The sequence below is a fragment of the Sylvia atricapilla genome, chromosome 3, assembly GCF_009819655.1.
Source record: "Sylvia atricapilla isolate bSylAtr1 chromosome 3, bSylAtr1.pri, whole genome shotgun sequence".
In the NCBI taxonomy this organism is placed as follows: Eukaryota; Metazoa; Chordata; class Aves; order Passeriformes; family Sylviidae; genus Sylvia; species Sylvia atricapilla.
The window spans coordinates 48,407,684-48,425,106 of record NC_089142.1 but is presented as its reverse complement, the minus strand read 5'-3'; the positions used below and the strand labels follow the sequence as shown (position 1 = coordinate 48,425,106).

Here is a 17,423-nt window from a genome sequence, read left to right as displayed (position 1 = left end):
TGGCTGTCCACAGTAAAGGTTGTTTATTGGCAATGGCCATTTTTACATTTTCCAGCAACCCTAGCCAAATTTTTATACATTAATATTATTATTACTATTATTATAATTATAATTTTAATTATTATAATTATAATCTTGAAAATGAATAACCTACACTGTCCTTGTCTTATTACAGAATTACAGAGCTGCTAGGGATGGAAGGGAGGTCTGAAGGTTATCTAGTCCAACACTTGAGACAAGGCAGGGTCACCTAGAGCAGGTGACACAGGAACACATCAAGATGGGTTTGGATTGTTTCCAGAGATGGAGACTCCACCACCTCCCTGGGCAGCCTGAGCCAGTGCTCTGCCACCCTCAATGTAAAGAAGTTCTTTCACCCTCATATTAGGCTGAAACTTCTTGTGCTTTATATTGTGGCCATTTCTCCTCCTCCTATTCCTGGGCACCACTGACAAGAGTCTGGCAGCCTCCTCTTGCCACCCACCTTTGAGAGGTGCTCAGGAGATCCTCTCTCAGTCCTCTCTGCCCTGGACTAAACAGGCCCAGCTCCTGCAGTGTCTCCTCATAAGAGGGATACTCCAGACCCAAATCACCTCTGTGGCCCTTCTGCTGAGCCCGCTCCAGTAGCTCCTTGTCTTTCTTGTCCTGAGGAGCCCAGAACAGGGCACAGCACTTCAGATGTGACCTCAGCAGGGCTGAGAAGAGGAGGAGGATCACCTTGACCTGCTGGCCACACTCTTCCCAGTGCACCACAGCACACCACTGGCTCTCCTGGCTACAAGAGCTCTGCTGCCTCATATTCAGCTTCCATCCACCGAGACACCCAGGCCCTTCTCTACAGAGATGCTCTTTCAGAGGTCAGCCCCCAGCCTGCCCTGGTACTGTATAATCACCAAATTTCTTTGGAAGGAAAAGAGCACTGAGCAAGTCAATGAGTTTCATGAATATAATTTAAAACTTCTTTTCTACATGGAGAATTAAATCTTGTTTTGCCTTGATGTGTTATTAGTTCATAGTGAGAAAGAAGCTTCTAGCCTCATTACATTCAGCGAGTTTAGATAGGCTCTTCCCTTCTTCCCCCCTTGCAAAACAAATTCACTTCTTGGAATTCCTGTCTGTGTGACTGAATAATTTCTGAGTTCATTGTGTAGAAAGAGAGAATTTCTGAGAGGAGTAAACAAACAGACCACATCAAACAATCTGACTTACATATTGCAAATGCTCTCTTAAAAAACAGCTTTTCAGAAGAAAAGTGAACTTGATTATCCTTCACTAAAAACTTGTATCTTTATTTCTTATGAGATGTACTTAGATAAGAATATTAAAATTTGCTAATATGCAGGGTTTTAGTGCCTTTAAATGGGTGAATGTTTGTTAATATTGAAGCTTCACCCATAGAAGCTTTGCCTCTAGTTATGCATTAGCCTAATGCTTCAAGACAAACTAAATTTTTTTAATCTACAGCTTGCTCTAAGCATCGTTGAAAGCTTCACTATAAAGAGAGAGGTAATAAACTAAGCTGAATTTCTGACCAAATCTTCCATTCCTTCTTTTGTCTCTTTGATTAGGTTTGGTATTGTCATTCCACCTGCTGAGTGCTTTTAAGGTTTTGGTAATAATTTGACATAATACATGCTGAGATCTTTGTGGATGCTGATTATTTTTCATACGATTCTTCTTAATGGACAGCAACAGAAGAAAACTTTCATTTAAATGTACTTAAGCAAAAGGATTAAAATGTATTTAAAAGCAAATCTACTGAGGATTACAACTAACTGCTTTCATCTTACATGGATTTCAGTAAGATCAGAGAATAAGATGCTTTTTATATCAGTAAGGTTAAAAGATTGCCAGCGTTGCAAAGGATTTGTTTCATTACAACCCTGAAACATTTGTCTGAGCTTCATCCACAAATGCTAAGACAGTGAGATCCTGACCTTCTTCCTTGAATTTGGCACTGTTGCCTCTCTTGGTGCTGTCCACAAACTTGTGTATCATGCTGTAATAAGGCTCTTGAGAATTAATGGTATACATGGTTGAAATCTTCTGCCAGTCTTCAGTGCTGGGAGTACTAAATGGTGCTGGGTCAGAAACTTCAAAAAAGCTATTTGTATTTCTTTCTGCCAGCTTGGTTGCATGCTCTTTGGCTTTGATCTCAAAGAGTTCCTCTTCTTTTTTTGAGTAAATTTCGCAGAACCTGAGATGAAGAAAGCTGACTGGAGAGTAACAGCGGCTGACACATGTAGCAGTCAGTGCCAGAGCCATGATGATGGCTATCAGGAACCATCCTGCCAGCTTGGAAAAAGGATACAGAGGTTAATGGTGTTTTTGCATGGCCATATGGGGGAGAATAGAACATAACATTGAAGGAATATGAAAGCTGTAAGCAAAGACACCCTAGAGTGTGTGTAACTGTCTGCTTGCTGCCAAAAGGGGAGATTCCATGTGTGCAATTCAGGCAGACATACACAGCTTCTGCACTCCTCAGCTGATCTTGTCAGATTGAGGATGGATACCAGAAAAAGAGAAGATGGACAGAAGTTATTTACTCAGTTAGATCCAGCGTTCTTAACTTTTAAGGCAAGACACTGACCATCAGTTCCTGCAGTTGTGGTCACATTTATGGTACAGAGGCTGCAGAATCACTCTGTGTGCTTTGTGCTGCAAAACAGAGCTCCCACTGGCTATGTTCTCATGGAGTGTAGCTACTCTCCCTGATGTTTGAGCCTGCAAAAGCAGCTGGGTTTTGCACAACACAGAGGAAAGGTTGTGTCCTGTATGCTTTGTGGGCAGGACACAGATTTGGCTGTTAACTATGGAAATTCATTCTTGTTTTCTACCTGATTTTACCATCCTTAGACAAGTCTCTGAGGTCCCATCAAAACCAGGTGTCCTAGTAGATGCTGGTCCCTCCTCTACCCTGGGGTACTTAGCTGGAAGCTCCAGGCAGAGATCCTGTGATATCAGGATGATATTTCTTCAAATGGAAAAGTACTGAGTGCTCAAGTGGAAGGATTTTGTGTTCTTTTTGTTTCTTAATTTTGTTGAAAGTAGATTGGATATTAAAAATGGTGGTTAGTAATAAAAATGCACACACATTTTTCATATTTTTGTTTGACTGGATGCCTCTTTTAGGTTCCACTGCAATGTCAGTAGTAGTCAGCCTTCCTTAGTTTTGCTCCTTTCTTATCCTATCTAAAATCAGTGGTATAGAGTTTGCCCCTTTCCAGCCTTTTTCTTGGACAAGCATCATGCTAAATATTTAGGACATAGAAACACTGTTTATTTTACTAGGCATGTGTATTAAACAGGAAGTTCCAAAAATTCAATTAATAATAAACAGTTTATAAATTTATAAACACTTTAACAGTCGCTTTACCAACTCTCAAGGTTTTTCTGAGAAAAATTGCAAAACTTGATTTTCCTACTGGAGTTAAGACAAAATTCCCACAAATGTAGAAACAGAACTGAAGTGCTGCAAAAGAACCATACAAAAAACAATGCAGAAATCTTTCTGTTTTGATCCTGCAGTTTGCTTTAAGAGGAAGCATCTTTAACAAGATAGATATATATTTTAACTATTCTTGGTAGAATGTAAATGTGAAATTTTTAAGAGGTTCAAGCATTGAGATTTGTAGGCAAAGAAGATGTTCTGATTTCTTTCTCTTTCCAGATGTCTCTTTGCAACCACTGTGTTACAAGGAGACATCAGCTTCACCTCTGTTACTGATCTCAGCTCCTCCTCCAACTGGTGCCTATTTACAGCAGTTTGAGGTATTCAGAGACATAAAAGTGGAGAAGGAGAATAACTCACACCAGCTCTACTTAAGAAGAAAACTGATGTGGAAAGTCACATTCTCTAGGCTGGTTTCCTGCCCATGAGGTTTTGTAAATGACAGTGCTAAACCATTATCATGTAAACATGCAACACAGCAAGTATCATAACAATACATCTATTGCTTTTCTGGTATTGCTTTTTTGCCAATGAATTTTGCTAGCTGTGTTCTTATGGCACATGACATTATGTAACAGAAGAGAGAAGGATTTTTTACAGATCCCAGCAGGTACCACTACACACTGAGCAGCCAAGAATGAAGCTCATAGTATGAGGAGAAGAGCAGTGAGGCTTTACCTGGGACTGTGCATGAAGGCTGAGTCGTTCACTTGATATCTTTGCTGATAATTCCTCATCACAGGGCACTTTGAGCAGCTGGTTTCGGCAGTCAGTTCCATTATCTTTACAGTAGAAGTACGCTATCAGGCTGCTCCCACTGGCTGCACATTCGTAGTAGCTGGCGCCAAGCAGGGCCACTGCTATCCAGGTGAGCGGGGCCACCGAGGCTTTGGCTGTCAGCACCCACAGCTGGGAGAAGCTGGCAGAGGTTCCCCTGGGTCTGTGCTGGAGATGCCTCTCTGCAGAGCACTTGCCTGTCAAAAGGCGCCATGTGCTGGGATTCACCGTGAAGCTAAGCAGAAATAGGACGAAGGCAGGTGCTAAGAGGAAGGAAGAACCATACAGCATGTTGTTAGAATTGCAGGGACACTTGAATGCCACAGACGAGAAGATGTACTCGCTGGCAGCTGTTAGCAGGGTCACTATGCTGTAAACCAGAATTGTCTGGTGGCAGAAGCAGAAATCCACTACCTTTTGTAAGCTTTCCATTTTTCTGCCTCTCCGTACTTTGCAAAGAGCAAAATCTCTGTCAGAAAAGGAAAAAAGGAGAGACAAGTGTCCTGCAGCTCCCTCAGCTTAGAGAGCATTCAGTTTCTGTTGGTGGTGGTGATGAGGCACAGAAACAGCCCTTCATAGAGGAAATAATAGTCACTGCACAGTCAAGCAGAGACCACACCAGAAAACCACTCCAGTTATCAAGAGCAAAACAATGAAGAAATTTGTCTCTGTAAAAGTAATTTGTGTTTGTCCACACGTGCATTGTAACTAGCAATGGCTTAAACCTCATCATCTCTTCAGTGAGGCACCGGATTCAAAGTATGAATAAAATGTGAGAAAACCACTCAGAACCATATACAGATTTTTATCCTGCCTTGTTTTGCTGTACAATATGGCTTATTCCTTTATGGAAATAAATTAAACTATAATCATCTCAATGTTTCTAGATAATCAATTTACCTTTTTAAAACTAGTTTTGTTGTAAATATTTATAGATTACCTTTTTTATTTTTTCCGTTAAAGCACATTCATGAATGAATGCATTTATTTGTCTTTGCAAGGTGAAGAGCAGCTGAACCTTGTTGTTTATTTCATCTTTAAACCACTGAGGCTTTGAGTCTTGCAGAATAAGGCCAGATAAGCTCCAATTAAAAAAAAAAAAAAAAAAAAAAAGGGTGATTTGGAGGTCAGGGATTTGAAAAGTCACAGGTCCCATTTCAGCTCCTTGGGCAGCTGAGAGGATGGAACAGAGACTCCAGAGCAGGCAGAGCTGGTTCAGGTGGCTGCAGATGTGCTGTGCTCAGTGCTGAGGACCTGCTGCTGTTGCAGAGGAAAACATGCCGCTAAATGAAATGCTTGCCTTGCTCTGGAGGAGCCGTTGGTATTTTGCAGCAGTACAATATGATGACAGAGCAAACAAAAAATCATGTAAAACCAGGAAGAATTAATCAGACTGAAGGTTAGTCTGGCCACATCTCAGCTACAGCCAACAGCTGAGTGGGGAGAACAGGGACAGGGAAAGGATGTTTGCAAATATCCTCACACTCTGTTGTGATTTCAGGGATTTTGATTGCATTTAATATCTTTTGTTTTAACCCATGCAGACTTACTGACATCCAAAATATTGTGTAGCAAGATTGCTTAATGTTTGTTTGAACCTGACACTATCCCATTTGAAGTCCCCAGGATCTGGAAGGGAAAGAGAAAAAAGCCTGGATCCTTGGCATGTCCATCAGCTCATGGTCTTGTACATCTTCACCACAGCCCTCTCTTTCCCAGGCTGAGGAAACCCTAATATAGTCACTCATCATCTGATGGATACCTTTGCATACTTTCTTTACCCATGTTGCCACCTGAACTGTTCTCCAGGTTTCAGGTACCTTTTTCCACATGAGTGGAAATAGGACATATGCCAGATTTGCAGTGCATTGGAGATGCAAATGAATCACAGTTTCCTACAAATCATTACTGACATTTGTCTTATATTTCCTTGAAATATCTTCTGCATTTTTAAATCATTCATGAATCAATATTTTAACAAGATATGCATTATAATAGAAAGTCCTTCAGTATTTGAGCAAAAGCCTCAGCAAGCTCAGAGTCTATCAGTGTATATATGAAGGTAGGATTTGGTTTCACTTTAAACACCATTTCTTCTGTACTGAATTAAAAATGCCATTTTGCTTTCTGGTTGGGCAGCCTAAGAAAGTATCTCTTCACTTCTTTAAAGCAGTGGTTCATTTTCCAATATCGAGAATAACTTTGCATTATTGGCAAGTACTGTTTACTGTGATTTTTACCTCGAGGCAGGTAGAGAGAGAGATCTGCAAACCTTGAAACCAGAATTCATCGTACCTGAAAAAATCTTAGCAGATGCCCCATCAGTGGAAGTGTTCCAGGACAGATTGGATGAGGTTTGAAGCAGCCTTGTCTCATGGAAACTGACCCTTCCCAAGGCACATGGGTGGGAACTGGAAGATCTTTAAGGACCCTTCCAGCCTAGACCTTTTTGATGATTCTGTGATTCTCTGTCAGCACGGCAGAAAAAACAGATGCAGTGTGAAATTGCTGCAAGGACACATCCTGACAAAGACAGGCACATGGGCTGCCTCCAGGAACCACTGGTTTAACAAGAGAGGCAAAGGACCAGAGGCAGCTCTCTGGAACAGATTATGATCACACAAGGGAAAGTGTAGAGGCAAGAAACCCTGCTAGTTCTCTTTCTGAGCCTAATTTGAGCAGTGTTTTATTTTTCCCTAATAAAATACAAATTCAGGAACAAGCTTCGTGTGAAAAGGGAGGGGAGCTCTACATGAAAAAGGACTAACCATCCTCCAAGAAAACATGTTAGTGGTAAATATTCAGAGAGTGGTGGGTGAGGGGAGAGAGAGACCACTCTTACTGGGAAGTGGGGGAGCAGCTGTGCTGGCAGACAAGTGGGGTGCAGGAGTGGCCAGCGTGAGCCCAGCTGGTGGCAGCTTTGGGAGCTGGGGACAGCAGCTGGGGTTGTGAGGAGCCGTGGGGCTGGAAAGTTACTGAGCCCCTGTTCACTCAGAGCTCTCTTTGTCAGGGCAGCTCTTTCTTGCCCTCTGCATTAACACTTGTTTATAGGTATCCACATATGAAATATCATAACTTGTCAATAATTGCCACAATGCCTGCAAAGCATTCTATGGAAAGTATTCAGGAAAACAGGTTTCTGTTAATGAACCCAGAATTCCAATGTAATGGTTGTTTATAGACTGATTTGCATTAAATTTTATGTCTTCCAAGGGGGATGGGAACAATGTGAGAATTTAAAAGATGGACATTTTTAGAACAGAATGGTATTTTTTTAAGTTTAAACCACCTTTTTGCTTTGAAATATTCTTTATGAAAATGAAGAGGCCAGTTGAAAACAAGTGGACTTATTTAATATTTTATTTTCTCCTTGACATTTTAACATCTATCTCTTCATTTACAGAAGAATTTCTGCATTCTTAGACATTTTCTAGGTGGAAAAAAGCTGTAATCTGAATTAATTCTGTGGTCCCATAAAATGCATAACACTTTTTCAAAAATGTAGCCTGTGTAAGCGTGTGTAAGCACATTGAAGGACTTTACCACTACATATTGTGCAGATCTTGTCTTAGGTTTTTTGTAAGCCCTTACAGGAGGTAATTTGTACTTATTTTGTCCTAGTTGCTCAGAATAGCCAAAGACTGTTTCGTTTTCCTACAAGTCATACTCCTTCCAGCTGTTCCATCCAAGACCCATCCTGTCCTAAATTTCTTCCAGTAGTCTCAGAAAGCTCAACTCCCTCTTCATATTAATACTGTAATATCTTGGACATTCATGGTTGCAATGGAAAAAGCACCTCTGTACTGGTTGTCTGTTAATAAGAAATGGACTTGCTTCTTCATCTGAGAGATGTAAGCTGCATTTCTCCAGCTCAGAAAGACACATGGATAATATGGCCTTTTTATTCTAGGAAAATTCTTGTCATACCTTTTTTCTCATTCCAGGTGAAATTAATGATGAACATGTTGGAGACAAGCAGGTCTGCACGTAGGTTCCAGCTGGACTGACCTTCCCCCCCAGAGGTCTATTGCCTCACTTTGTGAAACTGAGGAGGTTATTCTGACTTTATGGTGGACCCAGCTTTCTTACAAGTTTAGGAAGTGTCACACAGCTCAGGGGCACCACCTAAATCATTAGTAGTGCTAATACTAAGTAGAACAGCAGCTGGAGAAGTAGCACTGTGCCTGGGCCTGCACAGCTTACAAGCATTTACATACATTATACTGTTATTTTGAGGCATTACATTTATTGCTATGTTAAGGCATGACATTGTTATAAATGATTAGGAGCCAATTCAAAATAACAGATTTAGCAAATTTCCAAATTCAATTAAAAAGCCACAATAAATCAGACAACATCGATCGAATGCTGGGTGGGCAGAGTGACAGTAACAACGGTACCACCCAACCTCGACCACACACACTGGGTCTCGTCTACGGTTTTTATACAGTTTATTTATCCTGAGGCTAAGTCCACTGAAAGTCCAAATATTCATGTATCTCTTTATTTCCAAGCGAGGTTTTGAAAGGGGTTCCCGTAAGTATGAAAAGATGATTTGATAGTCTTCCCGGATTTCTCCTTTGGGGTGCTGATTTGATCATCCTCCGGATCCCCCATCAAGATTGATATCAGATGTCGAGCAGCTGTGAAGTGGACGCCCATCGTTGATGAACGGGCCATCTCCAGTCCGGCCATGTCATTTCTGTTGCAAATGTTGTGGTTTCACAGCTTGCACAAAAGGCACTGGAATCTCGGAGATGCCTTGGAGTAGCTTTTTAATAGACCAAACCTTTGATAGAATATTATATACACGAATTTATCCATTACATTTATCATAACATTTCTTAATTATTTCAGTTTTTGCAAGCTGAAAATAAATTTGGCTGCTGCTGAAAGAGTAAATATAGGAAGCCTCTTCCCACACCTGGAAAGCTGCCAGGGAAATGGGCTCTGGTTCCTTGTTTTCAAAAAAGCACTTCAGGTTTCTCTCACTCAGCTTGGTGGCATACAGCTGGAAAATCTGCTCCAGTTGCTCCTTCTCTGTCCCCTCGTACACTCTCCAGAACATCAGCTGGAGGTGGCTGACTTTGGACTGGCAGCTGGCACAGCAAGTGGTTAGCAGGGAGAGGAGAGCTGTGGTAACTATCACACACCAGCCTAAAATCTGGGAAGGCAAAAGAAATCAGTTTCAGGTTAAAAAGACCCAAGTGAAAATGCAACTTGAATCAGAAACGTCTGACAAAGGGGCCACACTTTGCATTTGCTGCTGGCATCGATGTTAATGGGGACTGAAGAGAAGAGTCAGTCCATCAGCACAGAGGCTTCTTGATAGTGTTCCTTTTGGTGTCTCTTGGTACAAAGGGTAAAGTGTTTTCTGAGTCCTGAAAGCATGACAGAAAACTACCCAACAAGAAGGATTCATTTTGAATCATGAAGAACTACAGAATCAAAAATGGCAAGTAACTTTAGTCCCAGATCAACCAACCGTGTTGGTTTAGCACGGATGGTAAAAAAAAAAAGGCTAGTGAGCGACTTGTAAGATTGATGGCCAGATTGGCCAATTAAATACAGGTATACACCTCTGGGTCACACAGCCTTAAATTAGCCCGGGAAGCCTGGACACTTCCTTTTCCTTTTGAGTTCGGAGGAGGTACGAAGGGCAGTCCCGGCTCTCTCCTTCCGGAGGGAGGGCCAGGACGGCCATGCCTGCCCAGACCCAGGCTTTTCTAGAGAGGCCCACCTGGCCCAGTGACTCCCAGGCTGGGGAAGAGGGTGAACATACGGCTCGGCCCGGCCCGGATCGGTGTTTAGCAGGTGTAAAACACGCTGCTGCTCCCCTGTGGGGGGAAGGCGGCCGGAGGCCGGGCCGTGTCTCCAGGCCCCACCAGCGCCCTGATGCCAGCTACAGCAGCGCGACCCTGAGCTGCAGAGAGAGACAGACCCTGGGCAGATTTAACCTTTCCCTGGCAACAGGAAGCTTTCAAGGCATAACTCTTCTGAGAGAGAGAGAAGACAGAGACAGAGTGAACACAGGAATGACCCAGCATGACTGTCAGCTAAAGAGAGAGAGTGAAAGATGAATGAGGGGAAGGATGGAGGAGTTGCCTGCTAGCTAGACTTCTTATTAAGCCATGGAAATGAACTCTACATGTAGTGAGATATTAATTTTAAAGAATTAAGGACTTTAGTTAAACTAGATATTGCTGACATAGACTTCCCTTTACATTTTGGACATTGCTGACGTAGACTTCCCTTTTACTAACTAGACATTGTTGAGGTAAATTTCCCTTTTTTTTAACATAAGCCGATTTAAGGAACCGATAAATCAAGAGACCTGTCAACTTAATCAATAGACTCCAAGAACACAATGTGATCATAAATCAGATAGTCTTGAGAAAACAGGATCCAGGTGTGACCAATACTAAAAGGTTAAAAAGGCAAAGCGAGGAAGACGCATCTTACTTCATCATTTTGAGACCCCACCCCATAAAAAGACCACCGACCAATTTCAAAGAACAAACTACGCATGCTTAATTGCTTTTTGGCTAATTACCATACGAAGCGGGGAATGGATGGACCAGAGTCATGAATATGCATTTGTGTTTTGGGTATTCAAGACTTTTGTACATAAAAAGACCCTGTGAGCATCTGTAATTGCGCGTGTGTATTTGGGAGCTATCCCGCACGCTGCCCCCCAGCGTCGTAATAAACATACACTTTCTAACTTCAAACTGTTAGAGAGTCTTTGTCCGTCATAGTTGGATATTGGTATTAGATCAATATCCATATTTTTTTAACAAATCAGTAGATTATCCTTTAAATCATGGGAAAGATGTGTATTTGGGGAGATGTTCGAATTTGTGTGTGGATTTATGAGCAAAGTTTTTTGTGATGGACTAAGTGATATTGATCTTATGAGATGCTTGAACAGAGAGACAAGGAGCCCTCTGCACCAGTGAAAGAAATGAGAAAACTCTCTGTTCCTTGAGATGAAGAATCCTTTGACTTTCAGTTGTACATCTTTAAAGGTGATACTCCAGATGCCTAAGTTCCCATGACCCACAAGCAGCTTGGGAAACTGCTAATGAGAGGAGACTTCATGGAAACAGGCTCTTCCTGGGCAGCTATTTCTGTGAGAGAGAGACCCACAAGAGAACTGTTCTGGGTTGTCAGTGGGGGAAAATTCCATGGTAAACGAAGAGAGGCTCCTCTCCTAAATAATTGATGAAAGACTATTTTCAAATGGTGAAACTGACTGAAAAACACAGGTTTTGTCTCTATGTTGTTTGTAGATAAGTGAACACTGGGGGAAGAGAAAGGTTATGAAGACTTTCATTTTTTTTCTTCTTTTAGTGTGTGTGTTAAAAAAAAAATCGATCTGCTTAACTTTTAAGTTGAGCCTGCCTTTGCCTTTTTCCTCCTAATTCTGTGTCACATCAGCAATGACACTCAAACCACTACACTGAGTTTGGCAAAGCGGTGAACATGAAACCATTACATGGTTTGCTGTTTCTGCCTGGTTTCAAACTTAAACCTAGAACACCAACCTTTTACACTGCGGCCACTGTTAGATGTTTTGTTTTCTGATTTCTTTTATTAGGGAAAAAACCTCCAACATAACTATATTAATTGACCAGCATCACTCAACTTCTTTTTTCTGTAGCAGCTTCCGATTTTGAGACAATTCTGTCAAGAACGTTTTGAAAGAAAGACCTACTTCCAGAATTACTTCCTCAGCAAGGGGAGAGAGTGGAAAAACATCCTTGTAAGCACAAATTTTCTTGCCTTGTGCCACTGGCCTAGACAATAGTTTTACTCCTCTACTGCTATGTTCCAAAAAAGAAAAAAAAAAAAAAAAAAGAGAAAGAAAAGGTGGAATAAAAATAGCAACACACTATGCGTTAAGGCTGTCAGAAAAACATTTCACAATCTGATTTTATTTTCCAGTATTTTTCTGCTAGTAGTGACCTAAAATTTCCCTACAGTTATCACAGTGATTTCAAATAGCAGAGTGTGCCATGAATTTTTTTAATAGGACACACTGTTCAGTGGGGCGACATCTGTTAATTCAGCCTCCTAAACAGCACAGTTGGGTTTGCTTTTTTTTCCCTCTTTTTATTCTTCTTTAGAGCACTCTCCATTCAGGAAAGAAACTTTAGGTTTCCTTATCTTATTGACCCCACCACCAGTGGGGACCCCCTAAGAAATATGGAACAGCTCAAACTGAACAAAAAGATGGATGGATTGTATTTTACAAGGCTGCCAAAACATTGTTCTCATGAAGCTAGAGGTTTTAACCTAACATCTGACATCAGCATCTTCCACAGATAAGTCACAGCGGCAGCACAAGCTGGATAATGCTTTTTGTTGATAATTTTTCTTACCTGGGACTGAAAAGAACATTTCAGTTCTTTTCAGTTCATCACTCTCTGAAAAGGGCAGGGAGCTCTTGTCACAGGCTACCTTGTGGAGCTCTTCAAAGCACTTCTCCGATTTGCTGTGGCAAACTGCGTTTAAGTAGGCAGGATTTTCAAGCCACTCATGGCACATTCGTAAAAAGTCCCGTTGAGCAAAGCCACGGAAAGCCACATCACTGGGGCTACCAGAGCATTTAAAGTGATTTGTCCAAAGACGTAAAAGAAACGGCAAACATTCCCTCGGGGGAATATTTTCCTGGGATTCACCCAGCACCCTGTAAAGAGTTTCCAGGTCTTGCTGTTCAAGAAGTATCCAATAACTAGCAAAACAAGAGCTGGCGAGAAGAGAAATACCAAACCGTACCTGAAGTTCTCATTGCTGCACGGGCATCTGAAAGCAACAAGAGAAAAGACGCGTTCACCTCCCATTGTCAGCAGCGCCATGAAACTGTAACCTATAGCGGTTTTCCGGTTCATAAAGAACTTGAGGATCGTTTGGAAAGCATCCATGTCTGGTACTCACTGGGAGGTGAAAAGCAAGACAGTTTCTCCCCGTTGGCGGCGGAGTGCAGCCGGGCAGAGCTCTCCCGAGGAGGAGCAGCCCGCGGCTCTCCCGCCCGCCCACGCCCAGCCGGGATCGTGCCGTGATGTCACTGCCCGGAGAGCGGCACCGCGGGGACCCGCCGCTGGCCCCGCACATGTGGCACATTACGGCAGCGGCCACCCGCAGTGGAAAGAAAGCAAGCAGTGCTCTGTGTAACGAAAAAGGTCTGCAGTCTTAGAAGTCTTGTTTTTGGTGGGCTGTTGTTTTTTTTGTTTGTTTTGTTTTTTTTTGTTTTTTTTTTTTTGTTTTTAGGTGACTGGCAGATGGAGATCAGAGAGGAAAAAGAAAAAGAAAAAGAAGCCACGCACTCGGCCAGCTGTAGGAGATCTTGAGTTGTGCTTATAAATACTGCAGGTGAGGTCGTGAATGATCTGATATGGATGCTAATGATCCCAAAGGAGTATGAGATGACTGAAAGCAGGTGAGTGATAACAGTAAAGGCACTTCGTGTGGGGTTGTGTAAATGTAGCAACATCAAAGAAGAACAGCTCTCTGCTGTGTTTTCCTGGAGCAGCACATCGCTCTAGGTTTGCATTGCTGGCTCAGGCTGATCACAGAAGAGAGAGTGTACCTTGCTCTTCAGTCAGTCTGGCTCTCCCTGCTTTTTTCCTGGGCTAAAATTGGCTAATACTGGATGCTGCTTTCTAAAGTTTCACCTCTGGTTTGCACGCAGCACATTGAAGCAGCAGAGTTTCATTCTTTTGCAGGTTGCTTTCAAGATGTGCCTTGGGGTCACCCCCAGTGTGAGCTGCATTAGTGCTACAGGGAGTGAGTTCTCCTTAGGACTTCGTGGAGGAGCTGACAGCAGAACGAGCATCACTTTGCTATTGTAACCTCCTCTGTGGGGTGATTCGAGGTGCCTTGGAAATGGTAAGGATGTGCACATCTGTTTTCTCCCTTTTGTTATTTCACAGAAGCCCAGGAAAACAAATCCCTTGTTCAGATAAGAGTAGCAAATACGGTATTGGTTTCACCTCTGGGGTAAATGTCTATATGTAGATAAAGAGGACAAGGCTGAACCTGGATGCTGAGGTAGAGCAGCACATGGATTAGCTCACCTCCACACTGTCCCTGCCTGGCTGTTCAGTCTGTTCAGTGGCTGACTTGGCTGCAAAAGCCATGTGGGATCAGGAAGCCAGGAGACCCTTAAAGTGGAGGGACAGAGGGGCCATTTGGGTTCCTCCCCTGTTCCTGGAGCCTATCACACTTCCCTGCACAGCTATAGCCAGTAAGAGTCATCGCTGATTCTTTGCAAATATTTCAAGTGAAATAATGTTCTCAGGTTACCGTGGTACCTGCAGAAAGAGAGAACAATGATGAGTATAATGTTAAAACCAAAGCATCAGAAGTGAATCAGATGGCAATCCAAATTTTGTTCTAAAAGTTAAGGTCTTTGCAAAGAAAGAAAGAAATAAAGAGAAAGAAAAAGAAAGAAAGAAAGGGCATAATTTGATAATTCCTGACTTGTACAGCTTCTTCAGGGAGGTTATGTTTGGGCTGATTAATGTTTCTGTCAATAAACTATTTGGCATGTATATTCTATTTCATGAGACAAAAACCTCAACCTTGCAGTATTATGTATATCTATCAGTCTCAGAATTACAGAATCTGATACAAGACTACTTAACAAAAGTATTTTATCATAAGTCTGCACATGCAATTTAGGTTCTGAAAAAAAAGCAAGCACTGGGAAGTAGGGTAATGTGCCATCCAAATTCCCAGTGTCTATAAATTACCTTTGTATAGCTGAATTGAGAAAGCTATTTTAAAACAATCTAGATAGCTATTTCCTATGAACCCTGGGAAAGGGGGTCCTCTTGTGGCGAGAGAGAGAAAAAAAGCTCATTATACCGGAGGAGGGTGGAAAACTGGGCATTTCTCTGCTGAACTGATCAGACCTGATTCTTGCTAGGTTCACCTAGCTGCAGAAGTTTCCTTCCTCCAGGACAGGCTGAAGGGTGATGCTGTGACAGAAATAGAAATTACACTTTAGGGAAGCCTGAAGACAGAAAGCACAGAAGGAACAAATGAAAGAAATAGTAGGAGAAACTCTTGCTGAGGGATATCTTATGCCTTTTGTTTAAGAAGAAGGCAGGGTAAAAATGCCTTTGCTGAGTCAGCTGCACCAGTTACCTGGTAGAAAGGTGAAGATATATGGGCAGCAAAGAGGAGGAGCAGGGGAGGGCAATGTTCATTGTTGTGACATAGATATGGGTAAAAAAGATGCAAATGATCTGCCCTTCCTTCTCACATAGCCAGTCTCTTGAGCTTAATGGAAGTTTAATCTCAGTATTCAGTGTGTGCTAAATATCCTCTGTATACCAACTGTTTTCAGGCAAAGGTGATGACCTTTTCACATTTTGCTTGCCACTAATGTTTCAAAGCATGGCTGCTAGAGGCACTGTATTTCCCTGGCTGTGTGTGGTTATCCATAAAGGATTCATCTGCTGGGGATGCTGTATGCAATGTCTCGCTCCCAGATTTGATGTGTAATGCTTTGCCATTCCTTGTCCTCCACATGGAACATCCTGCTGTCTTTGAGACCAGAGAGGGATGGGTGTTCACTGATGGCAGGAGCTGGTTGTGTTCTTTGCAGCTCTGCACACCCCACATGCAGTTCTGTTGGCACTCCTGTTCAGTCCTGTGCACACCCCAGGCTGCAGCACTCTGACAACTGCAGCAGTGCTTGTGTCTCTCCAAGCTATGGGCCTTTTCACATCAGCCTTCTCTCCAAGAGCCCTGAGCTTGTGACCAAACTGAACAAAGCATGATGTATTTAATGTGTAGCCATTGTGGATCTGTATCTGCCTAAGGAAACTTGAATTAAACTTCTGAGATTGCCACACAACGTGTTTGGTGATCGTGTTTCTTGCTCTTACCTGGCCTTCACCACCAGCTCTTGAACTCTCCTCTTGGCAGTGGACTTGTTACCAAACATGAGTGGGAAGTAGAGAAGGAGCAGCCTCAGAGAAACCCAAGTTATAGGAAAGCTTCAGAGTTGTTTGGTGTAATGCAAGATGTCTGAATAAGGGTTGCATAAACCCCAGGTCCCAGCACAGCAGCTTGCCCACAAAGCCAGCTTTACCACTTCTCACCAAAATGCTTGTTTTCAACTGAAATACCAACAACTAAGTTCACTGCAGTCCCGAGTTAACTCTGATTTTATCAGTGTTTTTTGTACCCCTCTTCTTCTGTTTTCTCCTGACTCTGTTTATATCTTCATCAGGCTAAGTGGGGGCATCTTTTACCTTGGCTTCCTTCTCACCAGACCTGTAGAGTCCCCATGGAAATCTCTCTCCCTTGGTTTGTGTAAATAGTGTGGTAGAGTGGTGGCATAGCATAATGAGCTTAAGTGAGCAATTCTGTGGGGAACAAAACCTAAACTCTTTGTTACCCAGCCTTGGTGTCAGCCGAACTGGTGCCCTCAGCGTGGTTTTTGCTGGTTATAGCCCAGCTGGTTGAGATGGACATATGACTGACCACAATAAATGCTTTTTATTGGCAATGGCCATTTTTACTTTTTCCAGCAATACAAACTACATATTCTGTTTCATTAAATCATTTATTTTATCTTGAAAGTGAATAAGCTGCATAGTCCTTGTTCTCTTACAGAACTGCTAGGGTTGGAGGGTAGTTCTAAAAGTCATCTAGTCCAACCCCCCGACAAGGCAGGGTAACCTAGAGCAGGTGATACAGGAACACATCCAGATGGGTCTGGATTGTTTCCAGAGATGGAGACTCCACCACCTCCCCGCGCAGCCTGGGCCAGTGCTCTGCCACCCTCAATGTAAAGAAGTTCTTCTCATGTTGGGCTGAAAACTTCTTGTACTTTATATTGTGGCCATTTCTCTCCTCCTCCTGTTGCTGAAAGAGCACCACTGAAAAGAGTCTGGTAGCCTCCTCTTGCCACCCACCTTTGAGAGATATTCAGGAGATCCTCTCTCAGTCGTCTCTGCTCTGGACTAAACAGGCCCAGCTCCTGCAGCATCTCCTCTATAAGGCATCCTATAGGAGGGATGCTCCAGACCCAAATCACCTCTGTGGCCCTTCTGCTGAGCCCGCTCCAGTAGCTCCTTGTCTTTCTTGACCTGAGGAGCCCAGAACAGGACACAGCACTTCAGATGTGACTTCAGCAGGGCTGAGAAGAGGGAGGATCACCTTGACCTGCTGG

General features: G+C 42.7%; 1 protein-coding gene, 1 long non-coding RNA gene and 1 pseudogene across 3 annotated transcripts in view; all 3 read right to left on the bottom strand.

Annotated features, from left to right (window-relative positions):
* LOC136359053 (uncharacterized) overlaps window positions 1-17,423 on the bottom strand; it is a 945,479-nt gene that overhangs the window by 649,778 nt on the left and 278,278 nt on the right. The window lies entirely within an intron of this gene.
* On the bottom strand, window positions 1,821-4,808 carry LOC136358413 (calcium homeostasis modulator protein 6-like; annotated as a pseudogene).
* On the bottom strand, window positions 9,048-13,202 carry LOC136359801 (calcium homeostasis modulator protein 5-like). Its single transcript, XM_066316742.1, is given in 4 exon segments — window positions 9,048-9,395; window positions 11,206-11,208; window positions 12,623-12,765; window positions 12,768-13,202. Coding segments are annotated over 4 exon segments (885 nt in total). The 5' UTR covers window positions 13,159-13,202.